Here is a 13,355-nt window from a genome sequence, read left to right on the forward strand (position 1 = left end):
TTATTTTATTATGTTTGCCTTACGACTTTTAAACATTTATGAAAAAGAATGATTTATTTCAAGAAAGAAAAGCTAAATTTAATATTTTTTTTAAAAGAACATTTGGTAAAAAAGTCATTTTTAGTTTTAAGTAGGAGGAACATTACTCTTGCACATATCCATAAATAATGACTTTTGAAGGTCAAGGAAATGACTAGGTTTTCACCCAGTTTTGTGTAATTTACCGTTTAGATTACTCCTCAAATCTTGGAACATCATATGCGGCCATTCCTGCAAGGTCATTTACTCAGTCAAATCCCGCATTCCCTTCAGCTTCCCCAGGGACAAATGTGAGTACAGAAGCATTTTCTCTGCTGTCATTTGTCATCATCAACGCATTTGTATCACCTGCTCTGCCTGGGTGTAGAGGTACAGAAGGGGCTGGGTTGAAGCTGGCACAGATGCGGCTTAGTGCAGAGTAGGAAAGCAGAGGTCAAGAGTTGTTTAATTCAGGGTTTTCCCTGGTGGTCCACAGGCAGGGGGCCTGGGTTCGGTCCCTGGTCAGGGAACTGGATCCTGTGTGCCACAGCTGGGAGTTTGCATGCCTCAACTGGAGATCCCACATGCCACGACTGGGACCCGGCACAGCCAAATAAATAAATAAATGGATGAATATTTTTTTTAAAAAAGAGTTGTTTAATTCAGTCCAGCTGGTGTTGAAACACATAGATTAAAAAGCTGACATAATTTCTTAAAATTGAATGCACTCAAAGGTTTTCTAGCATTCAGCACTGGTTTAGAAAAAAATAAGTATGAGGGTTTTGTGTGTGTGTGTGTATGTGTGTGTGTGTGTGTGTGTGTGTGTGTGCTGTGTGTTTTCTAAGACTTGGACATTTTATTGAAGTGGACCATTTCCTGTGAGTGGGTAATTCTGAAACTTGAACAGAAAGAGAAAATGTGTTTGAAAAGTACGGACCGTGCACTAATGGTATTTTTGACCCCTTGGGGAAATGGTGACGTCTGCATAATATCAATACTTCGTTTTTAGTTGTGTTTTGTGTTCCTTCCTCTCTACAACGGGCACTTTCGTCCCCCAAAGCTCTAAAGATTCATTCCTCCTTTTTCCAGCAATTGTGACAACTTGCTCTCCCCGCTCAGTTTTCCCCCTCCGTGTAGCCTGGTCCTCCAGGAGCTGCCCAGCTTCTCTTCCTCCCTGGCAAATGTGGGGAAGGGGGTGGGAGCCGCAGAGCCACCTGTAAAGCAAACTGTGTTCGGCTGAACCCTGCTCGAGGGCATGTGTCTGTGTGGTTTTGCCTGTGCCTGTATTTTTCCAATTCGTGATGTTAGCAGCTGCGGGCTCTTTCTTCTTGCGCTCAGCAGAGCGGGCCTCCACATGCCGTCCCTTCCTCGTGTCTGTCGGGGCATTTGAGCAAAACTTAGGAAGAGCAAGCAGAGAAGTGTAGGTTTTAGACCCTGGGGGCTGAGTGAGCAGGGAGGCGAAGAGGTTCATGATGAGAAGTGAGGCCTGTCTGGGCCGAGATTTCCATTTGTTTGTGTCTGTTTATTTGTGTTTCGGGGAGACGTGCTTCAAGAGGGAGCCCCTGTCTGCAAGCCCGTGTGTGAAGGAATGTTGTGGTTTCAGTCTTCAGGCTGAGAGCCACGGCCTGTCAGTGACAGCTTGGGGTCAGTCCCAGGAGAGCAGAATGGCTGGGTTCAGTGAACCTGGCATTTGTCTTGGAGTCAGACGCCCGATGACTTGACCTCGTGTCCCATGGGGGCGCTGGCCGCTCCAGCACCACCTACCCCAGGGCCTGTTTCCCACACTGTGGACCACGGAGCCAGTTCTGAGACCTCAGCACTAAGCGGAAAGGCGCTGTGACCCAGACAGGGGAGGCAGGGCTGGGTGCCAGATGGGCCAGGGGTCTGGGCACAGGAAAGAGAGCCCGTGTCAACTGAGTCCCTTTATGAAGGGGCAGGGGCTGAGGGGGCGAGGAGAGGCAAGGGCAGGGTGACTCTGTGTCTGTCTGTGCCTCAACTGCGTCCTCCGGCGCTGACCAGTGAACCAGAGGCCCTTTGCTGTGGATATGGAGGCAAGAGGTCCTAAGTTCAAGTCCCAGTTCCGGATCCTGAAGCTGAGAGGCCTTGGGCAAATGGCTTTACTTCTCTGAGGCTCTATTTCCTTAAATCGGGAAAATACTCCCCTAATAATGACTTTTGAAGTTAGGTTTTCACTTGGCTTGTGATCCTTCTGATTATGCCTCTAATCTTGGAACATCTTATGTGGCCATTTGAGCACAGTCTCCTGATTCGATGGTCTGAGGGTAGACCAGCATTGTCCTGCCCTTGTGAGGGTCAAATGAGACCGTGTAGTTGACAATGCTTTGTGAACCGTGCAGTGTGTAAGAAGTAATAATGGCTATTATTGAGTAACGAGTCTGTTTAGCCTGCTGTGGGGAAACCTATGCTAAGGCCAGCTCTGTCTGCTGGTCATGTGATTTGGGGCCGGTCTCAGTGTCAGCGTACCTCCTGTGCGAATCTGTCTGGGAATCTCTGTAGTCATATCTGCCCTCCCCACCCCGAGAGATGCTGAGAGTCTCCCGCGGAAGGGCTTTACTTAGGTGAGGGGCAGGCACGAGCGATCTGCTGACTCGTGACCATTCATGAGTACAGTTTCCTCCAGACGCCTAGAGATGGGCATTCCTCTGGCTTGAGCCTGAGAAGCAACACAAGGAACATTTTGCTTTCAGCACTGGCAGCAGCAGGAAGGTGATGGAGAGCCCAGACGTTGTCGGATATGATCATAATAGCACATTTACATAGTGTCCAACACATTCTTAGCATTTTTTTGTATGTATGAGCTCATTTAATCCTCCAGACAACTCTGTGAGGGGAGGAAACTGAGGCACAGAGACACTAAGTAACCTGCCTAAGGTCACACAGCTGGTAAATGGCAGCACTGGGATTTGAACCCAGGGAACCCGGCTCTATCTAGAAGCCTCATTTTTAACCGCTAAGTGCTGCTACCCGGCTCTGAGGGTCTCTGAGTTCTCTCCCTCGTGATGATTCTCTCATTAGTAAGTTCCCTCCTCCCCCACTCCCACTCCACAAGCTGCTTAGCAGGCTCTGAGGCTGCCTGGGGTGATGAGGACTTCTCAGGCTTTGGCCAGCAGCCGTGGAGCAAAAGGTGAAAAGGCCATCAGACCCAGCATCCGAATTTTCCTGTACCGTGACAGCGTCACCCAAGATGAACCTGACATTTGGAGGCATTTCTATACACCCATTGGAGGTGAAGAGCTCTCATCTGACTGGTTTTATCGTTACAAGTTCTGCGAAGCCTTGCTGGTCACGTGAGCTTCCCAAGGATAATCTGGGGGATGAGGACACAGTTTGCCCCAGCCACTCCCTGCATCATCAGTGCCTAGATGTTCACATCCTTCTGTCGGCTTCTGGTCCTCTTGTTGCCATTTCTGACAAATGCTATCGAATGTGGGTATGTCACTTTGGAAAAACCTGAAATCCAAAAATATTGACCTCTGGAGAAAAGCCAAGAAATGAAGAGCTGATGAATCTGCTACGATGTTCTGCGAAGCTCCTTTAAGTAGCAGGAGAGTTCCTCAGAAAAATTATTGGGTTTTTTTCTGCCTACAAATGCTGACCTCCCAAGATAAGTAGATACATCAAGGGGTGGTTACTGTGTTACCAGGGCATGCTTTTCTGGGCTCCATGAGTGGCCAGCGAGCTCCTTTTGCATTCTATTGGTTTTTTCTGTTTACATATTTATGCTTTTTGTGAAAATTCAAACAGAAAAGAAATATTTAAGGAGGACAGTGAAATTCCTCCCACTTCCCCGCTTCCAGCTACCATAGAGAACCCATAAAGGCTTTGATGCCTTTTCCTCCAGAAATGTGTTCCAGTCCAGTGTCAGGGCTTTTTCTGCCTGATTCCAATTACATGAGTCTTTTCAGAAACACATTTTGTTGAGTAAAAGCCGGAACAGCCAGGACTCAGCCATTGTCATATCACTATTGTTTGTGGAGCAAAGAGCAGTTCTTCCTTCTAAAGCCCTCTGTTTTTAAGCAGGGGAGCACAGTGACAGGGGGCTCCGTGTCATGACTGAGGCTTCAGAGGGTATCTGAACTGCCACGAAATCTATAATGACCACATGACGCATCTACCGCCTCCCCCAAGCCCAGGCTTGGCTGAATTTACGTTTGTCTCAGCTCGGTGGGAATGCAAGCCCTTCGTTTCCATGTTTATTTCTGACAGAGATGGGGCACTGAAGTGACAGTCGTGTGCTGCGTTTGCCGAGGGCGGGTGCTTTGTGTCTGTCCCCTCCAGCCCCAGGGTCCTCCAGCCTCAGGGTCCTGGGAGAGGAGCATTCACTTTCACTTAAGCTTCTGCCATTTGACAGAGCAGACGCACTTTTTCCTTTGCTGCCTGAGTTGTCATAAACAGAGTAATCAGGTTTCTAGAAGGGGCCGTAGGGGCCTTCTCAGGCTGTAAATCGTTTTCTTGCGCCTGCCTGAGATGCACTTTGCCTGCTGGCTGTCCCCGTAAAACCGCCTTGTAGTTTTCACAGCCACCTTGGAGTTTATTTAGTGCTGGTGCCTCAGACGGGACCTCCCTGGCCTGGGACGACACACATTGTTTTTATAGTTTCTTTCTCACCAGGACCCTGCACACCAGAGAACGTGTATAAATAAGGAAACTGAGGCACAGGAAAATAGAAATGTTTGTGAAAGACCAGAGGTTTAAATCATAGGTTGTCCCTCAGATTGCTGGCTGTTTCTTGAACATCTGTCTGTCCAGCTTGGCCTTCTGGGTCCGTGGCTCAGAGCACTCTGGTCTCCTGACCGCCAAAGAGCGTGGAGAGTTCTTAACTGACGTGGCACCCTCCCTCACCATTCCAGCTCTGTCCTCGCTCTTGTCCCCTGGGCAGGGGTCACCTTGTACATTTTCGAAGAGAGCAAAGAGTGGGGAAACAGGAGACCTGGGTGGGTTTTGTTTTCTGGGTTTTTTCCTTTTCTTTTTACAAATCTGAATTATTTTTTCTTGTTGCAAAACCAGTAAAATGATGTAAAAAATTTTAAACGGTAACAGAGATATAAAAAATAGAAAATCTAACCCTGCAGAGAAAGCCAAAGGTAAATGTCTTTGCCTATAGCTATCTATCTCTAGCTAGTGTACTAAAAGTATATATTTTGGGGAAAGTCAGATTACCCCATATCATCTGTTGTGCAACTTGGTTTTTTTTCACTTAACATAAACTCTCAAGACATATTTTAATTGATCTTTTAACACCTTTTAACAACTTAACATCTTTTCACAACTGAACATAAAACACTATCAGATGTTGTAATACCGTCTGTTGTATACGTTTACCGTAATTTATCAAGTCTGCGATTGATTGGTTTTTCAGTGAGAGCTGTTATCACACATCTACCCCTACTTCGTTGCCCGCAGATTAAGTTCCTTACCTTCTCCCAGGCATCAGTGTCTGCATACACATTGATGAGTGTGGACCAGATGACCTCCTGGTTTTAAGGTTCCATGACTCTAAAGTTTACAGTAATGTTGAAGTTGCTCATCACATGAGCCACCCAAGACCCATAGGCAATCCGGCACCAATAAAAGTAGATTTTCTCTAAGTCAAAGCTAATATGCTTTATAAAATATTTGAAAGTATCAATAAAGACATCTTTCTATCCTCCAAGTTACACCAAGGTCCATAGCTTTGGAACTCATGCCCATCCACTATCTGCATAGTATGTTCGAAGTCAACACCATGAGAAATAAACATTTGCCCCGTGTCTGTCCTCAGGTTTGTTTAGCACAAACCCAGCAGAGGCCCACAGACTGTGTGCCAGAGGAAATTAGGTCACATCTAACGGAGATCAGGCTGGAGCAGAGAAAATTGTTTATTGAAGATCGAATCTACATTTCGTAGCTCTAAGAAGCACTTTGAGAGACTTCTCTCACCCCGCAGGCCTCTTGCCCTGAGCCACATTTTTATTGCAACTCTGTGAGTTATGTGAACTGGGGCTGTCCTTTGAACTCATCTGCGAAGCCTGTTCCCACCTGCATCGGAGGGCATTGAAAGGTCTCAGAATCTTCCTACACAAGTCTGCTCTTTTCACATTTCCACCCATCTATAAAAGATTTGTGGGTGACTTGAGAGGTCTTGGACTCGGCTGCATGAACCATTAGAAGCAGCATCTGGTTTTAAATGAGTGACCCCAGCCTGTGAAAATGTACAGCCCAGGCGCCTGATTGCACGTAGGGGCATTCGGGTCATGCTGGTCTACGAGCTGACTGAAGTGTCCTCCGGGCTGGTGAAGGATGATTGTCCCCTTAGGTTAGTAATGAGGGCTTCAGTTACAGCCCAGATGCCTTAGCTCTCTTAGAGATTTGACCTTGGACTGGGAAGTTCCAAATGCACTGTCGCATGTGTGCCTCCTGGGAGCTCAGCAGGCAGACCATCAGGTGGGATGTTAGCGGAGCCCATCAACACCAGGTCTCACAATTCTCTCTAAACCCAGCTGCTCTTCTGCCCCAGAGCACATCTTTTAAAATTTATTTTAGTAACTTTTAATTTTAATATAATTCAGACTTACAGAAAAGTTGCAAGAAAGGTATAAGGAACACTCCCCCCACATATACCTTTTGCCTAAATTTACTACTTTTTTTACATTTTGGCCCATTTACTTCATCATTCTCTCTCTGTGTCTCTTCTGTCTTTGTCTCTTTATCATCTGTCTATCCAACCATCTCTGTCTTTATCTGTTCATCCATCCATCCATCCATCCATCTAATGATCTATGCATATTTCTCCTGAACCATTGGAGACATGGTACCTCTTCACTCCTAACTACATCAGCATGAATTTCCTAAGAACACAGACTTTCTCTTACATAATCACAGTACAGTTACTTTTTTTTCCCAGTCCAGGAGCATCATAGCACATCCTTTAACCGTTGGAGGAAAGAAGGAGACAAATATTTATTTATAGAAGCCTGCTGATGCCAGGCCTTGCACAAAGGCACTTTACATACATTGTGGCATTTTTGTCTTCTAAACGGTCCTGTGGAATCAATGTTTATTTTCCCTGGTTTATAGACAAACAAACTCAGGCTTGGAGAAGTTCAGTAACTTGCCCACGGTAGTCACTGGGGAGCAGGGACACAGACCTAGGTCTGTCTGATATTCCCACTGGCCTGGCACTGGTGCCCGAAGACCGTGAGACGGCACACACCTGATGTGTGTCTGTCCTCAGAGAGGCAGTGTTCCCACGTGTCTTTAGTTTATCTCAGTATATGATCTCAACTCCTGTCGTTCTTTCAGGGAGCAGAGTCTTTCTCAGGGCAGAGCACATTGGCAAGGTGTTCACTGCTTGGAGCTTATCTTGAACCCTGTAAAGATGAAACCAGCACCAACACATACAGGCCTGTCTGAACAATGGCCGTGCTTGTGCTCATATGCATGCATGCTGAAATGGCTGAGCACACAGAGTGGGAGGACAAACATTACATTCATTGGGACAGGGAGTGGGAAAAACACAGACTTCCTGTTTTTGCCCAACACAGTTGGGGAAACTTATCATTAACCTGGATCTTAGGATTTAGCTTGGCAAGGCTTCTGAGAGGAGTGGGATTTTAGAACTCTGAGCCACATAAGCATGGATATTTTACATCTGGAGAGGACTTAAGACGTATAGACTAACTTCCTCATTCCAGACACTGGGAAGCTAAGGCCCAGAAAGGAAAACTAGTTTGTCCTTGTCATGTACCTAATTGGTCGCTGAGCTGGGACTGAAACCCAGCCCTCTGTCTTCCAAGATCAGGTTCTTTCGCTACATCAGGAAGTCGTGTGCTTTTTACAGCCCAAACTGTTTTCAGTTATTACTCCTACCTCGAGCAGCACCTGTCCTGCATTTCATGTTTGGCAAAAGTACTGTATCTGCCAAAGTACTTACATTAGTGAGTAATTAACTAGCTCCCCATTTTTATGAATCGAAAAACACAGACACACCAAACAGACTTTCTCATCAGGGTAAGGATCTAACCAAGATGAGCATCTCAGTAAAGAAACTCAAAGTATGATCTCAACTCAGGTTCTTTTGTTTGTTTGTTTTTACATTTTTTAAAGTCTTTATTGAATTTGTTACAATATTGCTTCTGTTTTATGCTTTGGTGTTTTGGCCGCCGGGCATGTGGGATCTTAGCTCCCTGACCAGGGATCAAACCCACACCCCCTGCATTGGAAGGCGAAGTCTGAACCACTGGACCGCCAGGGAAGTCCCTCAACTCCGGTTTTTTAAATGTCAAAAATAACAATCCTTCCTTGATATATTACCTTCAAAGACCCTTCAGGACTTGGACTTCTTAGAGAACCCAGGTTGGGAATTAGCATAAGGCATCAGGCTGTCTGATCCAAGGCACTCAGGATTGTCTGTGACCCCGGTGGACAGATTTTACTCTAGAAGAGTACCACCTAGACCGTATTCTGCCTTCCTCTCACCCCTTCTCCCCCATCGTCCAGAGTTCCCATGGGACGTAAGGCAAATAATAGCCATGTTTATATGAACTGTTCAAGGATAGAGTAGAGTGATTATACAAATAACCCCACACCCTTTATGAATCAAATATGATTTTGAACCTAGTTGAGTTTAACAAAAAGATACTTTAGTTCAGTGACAGAAAGGAAAGTAGACTGAACTACCCTAACTCAAATATTTGCAAAAGAATACCACACATAAAACATGTTTCTAACTGGTTAAGATTTCTCACATGCCCTGACACCAGACACAGCACAGATTTTTGATGGGCAAGATTTTCATTTCATGGGTCCCTTAGAAATATAATAAATTAACTGCAATAAATGTCCTTGTACATAAGTATTTACATATTGGTGTATTTATTTCTGTAGGCTAGATTTCCAAAAATGGGATGGCAGGATCCTGTGCTATATATATTTTAAGTTTTATTCAATATGCTGAAGTATCTTCTCAGAAGATTGTAGATACACAACCTCCCACCAGCAACATATGTTATGCCCATTTCCTTATCTCTTGGACAGCCCTGGATGTGATTTCTCGTTAAAATTGTTACGAATCTTTTTTGTAAAGAGATGGCATAAAATCAATGTTTTATATATCTCTGCAAATGGATTATTTTTCTGCATTCATTTTGTAAATTATAGTTTTTTGATCATTATTTGGGGGAAGATAGCCAATAGGAGCATCTAGAATAGACAGAGGGCAAGGAGGAAATGTCTTTTGAAGACCACACCACTGCTCTTTGTCCCCGTTTGCGCAGCGGAAAACGGGTGCTGGCCGCGTGGTACACATCTGCAATCTGCCGGAGGGAAGCTGCACCGAGAATGATGTCATTAACCTGGGGCTGCCCTTTGGAAAGGTCACTAATTACATCCTCATGAAGTCTACTAATCAGGTAGGTCTGGGCACTTTCACACTGGTATGTACCAGATAGACCACACATTGGTGGAGGGGAACTACATAATTTTTTTAAAAAGCAGCTGTTCATAACATAAAGGGGTAATACACAGCTGGCCTCCTGCTGGTACAGCACAGAGGTTTTCATTGATGGTGGTGTTTTGTTTCCTCTTGTTTCACCTGACCCTTCTTGTGATGGATCCAGGCCTTTGTGAGTTACCTAGAAGTGAGGATGTGCTTTGGAATGAGGTGCTCATTATCACAGAAAAGCTAGCAGGTCCCTAAAACAGAAATCCATGCACTTGTGTCTTTTCACTGTGTTACCCACCCCCTGAGCTAATGCCACTGTCCTTCTTACCTTCTAAGTTTCTCATCTCTGAGGGTATGGATTTTTGAGCCAGCCAACAACTGACGGGGAACAGGTTATTTTCACTGATCCTTGGTGTTAGCAACTGAGGTTCTTGGTTCTCAGAGCAGAAGAGTAGGTGGGAATTAATGGATGCCTGGTGAATCTACAGAACTAAGAACCCTTAACCTATGAGGATTGACTGAGCCTTTGGGGGTTAATATGTTTGTCTTCATTTCTAAAGTCAAAGGGGGTAGTTTATACAGTGACTGGTCAGAAGTAACAATATTTAGTCTTTTATTTTTAATAAATATTTTAACTTCAGGAATAAGGAACAGGCATAGGAGAAATTCTTTTCTTAATTAAGGCCTGAACTTTGGAGACTCAAAGCCGCCTTGGATCATCAGTGGTCTTCCTCTGTCGACCTGGGCTTAGACTACTCATTTAGTCTCTTCATTCCTCCTTCTCAGAATTCTATTTTGGGCAAATTTCCAAAATTCAGCATGCAACATGAATGCAGTGAGATTCACTGAATTTGTTTCATTCCCATGTGACCAGTGAGAGCTTGAGGTGCTAAAATGTTTGCATGAAGAAACAGGCACTTAGAGTCAGACAGAGAAAGATAAATACTGTATGATATCACTTATACTGTGGAATCTAAAATATACAAGAAACTAATGAATATAACATAAAAGGAGCAGACTCACAGATAAAGAGAAAAAACTAGTGGTTACAAGTGGGGCAGGGGAAGGGGCAATATAGGGGTGGGCAAGTGGGAGGTACAAACTATTGGGTGTACGATAGGCTCAAGGATGTATTGTACAACACGGGAAATACAGCCAATATTTTGTAGTAACTAAATGGAAAGTAACCTTTAAAAATTGTATAAAAATAAAAAATTTAAGAATTTTTAAAAAAGAAAGAGGCACCTAGAAAGCCGAGTGGCGGAATTTGAAAGAACCCTGACTTTTTATTTTTTAAACATCTTTATTGGAGTATAATTGCTTTACAATGTTGTGTTAGTTTCTGCTGTATAACAAAGTGAATCAGCTATACATATATGAAGTCCAGGAGCCTGATTTCTCCCACTCCGTTTTTCTTTCTCTTTCTCTTTTCTTTTTCTTTGGCTATTCAGGGTCTTTTGTGTTTCCATACAAATTGTGAAATTTTTTGTTCTAGTTCTGTGAAAAATGCCATTGGTAGTTTGATGGGGATTGCATTGAGTCTGTAGATTGCTTTGGGTAGTATAGTCATTTTCACAATGTTGATTCTTTCAATCCAAGAACATGGTATATCTCTCCATCTGTTTGTATGGCCTTTAATTGCTTTATTTTAATTTCATTTAATTGCATTTCATTTAATTGCTTATAATTTTCTGCATACAGGTCTTTTTTCTCCTTAGGTAGGTTTATTCCTAGGTATTTTATTCTTTTTGTTGCAATGGTAAATGGGAGTGTTTCCTTAATTTGTCTTTCAGATTTTTCATCATTAGTGTATAGGAATGCAAGAGACTTCTGTGCATTAATTTTGTATCCTGCTACTTTACCAAATTCATTGATTAGCTCTAGTAGTTTTCTGGTAGCATCTTTAGGATTCTCTATGTATAGTATCATGTTATCTGCAAACAATGACAGTTTTACTTCTTCTTTTCTGATTTGGATTCCTTTTATTTCTTTTTCTTCTCTGATTGCTGTGGCTAAAACTTCCAAAACTATGTTGAATAATAGCAGTGAGGGTGGGCAACCTTGTCTTGTTCCTGATCTTAGAGTAAAAGAACCCTCACTTTTTGGTTTCCCAGGCTTCTGCCATAGACTGTGACAGCATGGAGAAAGGCATGTCTGAAATTCAAAAGCAAATGTGAGGGAAGGAGGGAGGATGAGCTTGTTAAGCCCATGCAGTTCAAGGAAATGGGAGATGAGGGCCCACAGCAAGGGCTCCCTTGCCACAAACCATGTTTCCTTTTCAACACTGAGGGACCAGATCATTGCAGCATCAGTATAGTACAAATCCAACAAATCTAAGACAATAACAGTGATGAATCTGCCACAGCGGCTCCTGGGGTCAACTGACAGGTCAGTCAAAACAGGCTATTTAGAAACTCCCTGTAGGCACCGACTGAGTGGAAAACCCGTTTCTTTGTAAGGGTTTTTATCAGAAAAGTTAAAGAGGAGAGATGCTGTGGAAACGTAACTGAGGGTCTCCTCTCTCTCCATCTTACGAAGACATGGCCTTCCTTCAAGCCTAGGGAGCCCCCGAGTTTTTTAGTGTATTTCTTTCTTTGCAAAGAAATTGAGAGCTCAGATACCTCAGATACCCACAGACCCTTGTGTCTGTCTCCTGTCACCACCACTACCGAATAGCAAGTTTTTCAGGGATGAGCCCAAGGTCACTTGTGCAGCAGACTCACCCCCCCACACCCCCTTCCCTCGGGGGAACTGTGGGTTAATGGACCCTCCCATCCAGAGGGACTCCTGTGGCATGATGTAGCCCAGGATGGACATATGTAATTAAAAATAATGTTTGGTGACCAGGGGAATCAGGAGAGGGTCTATCTTATAATGAGCTCTTTTGCTGAAGTTAATAAATAAGTCTCTTTGAACAGATGGGATCAAAGAAAGCTCTTCCTTGTACTGAATTGTTTCCTTTTTGTGGAGGTATAAAACACATACTTTAAAATGCACTCATCTTAAATGTACTCCATTAATTTTTTACATGTGTACACCTATGTATTTGCTATGCGGGTCAAGATATAGAACATTTCCAGAACCCCAGAAGGTTTCCTCATTTCCCTTCCCAGTCAGTATCCCACCCCCAAGCCTGAGGGAAGCTCAGCTCTAACTTTTACCACCATCAGTTTGTTTTGCCTAATTCTTGAACTTCATATACATGGAGTTATACCTTGAACAGAATTTTCTTTAAGACCATTCAAGTCAAGTCCAATGTCTGTCCTTCCTTTCTTTCCTAGGCCTTTTTAGAGATGGCTTACACAGAGGCTGCCCAGGCCATGGTCCAGTATTACCAAGAAAAATCTGCCATGATCAATGGTGAGAAGTTGCTCATTCGGATGTCCAAGAGATACAAGGAATTGCAGCTGAAGGTAAAGCATTCTCTTCTTCATTCAGTCATTCAACAAGCAACAGCTAAGTGTCTCCTCCTTGTCAGCCACTGGCCTAAGTGCTGGTGGGAAGGAGAGCACAGGAAAAGATCCAAAAATTACCCACTGCCTTTGAGGATATCACATGGAAAGGCAAACCCATTATAACATGGCAAGAAAAGTGCTCATTGAGGTAAGTACAAGATGCAAAGGGGTGCTTGGGGCAAGATGACTACCTACCTAGGATCCAAGGAGGATTTTAAGAGAAGTCTTGAAAGATGAAGAAAGAAGGGAAAGATGGTTGCTTTTCAGAGGTGAGAGTTCCAAGCGTAAACCCCTGAGTGAAACCCAGACACGTCTTCAGTAACTTTTTCTTCATCTGTCACCCCCTTGATCTTTTATTCTCTCCTCCATCCTCTCTATGTTTATTGTCTTAAGCCTCATAGAAAGCCTTCTAAGCAGCACATGACTGAGTTGGCCATTGT

General features: G+C 44.0%; 1 protein-coding gene across 1 annotated transcript in view; it reads left to right on the forward strand.

Annotated features, from left to right (window-relative positions):
- RBM20 (RNA binding motif protein 20) overlaps window positions 1-13,355 on the forward strand; it is a 197,290-nt gene that overhangs the window by 147,471 nt on the left and 36,464 nt on the right. Inside the window, 3 exon segments of the mRNA XM_024755924.1 lie at window positions 232-329; window positions 9,285-9,428; window positions 12,742-12,873. Coding sequence (XP_024611692.1) covers window positions 232-329; window positions 9,285-9,428; window positions 12,742-12,873 — 374 coding nt within the window.

The sequence above is a fragment of the Neophocaena asiaeorientalis genome, unplaced genomic scaffold (genome assembly GCF_003031525.2).
Source record: "Neophocaena asiaeorientalis asiaeorientalis breed wild unplaced genomic scaffold, Neophocaena_asiaeorientalis_V1.1 scaffold85, whole genome shotgun sequence".
NCBI classification, from domain to species: Eukaryota; Metazoa; Chordata; class Mammalia; order Artiodactyla; family Phocoenidae; genus Neophocaena; species Neophocaena asiaeorientalis.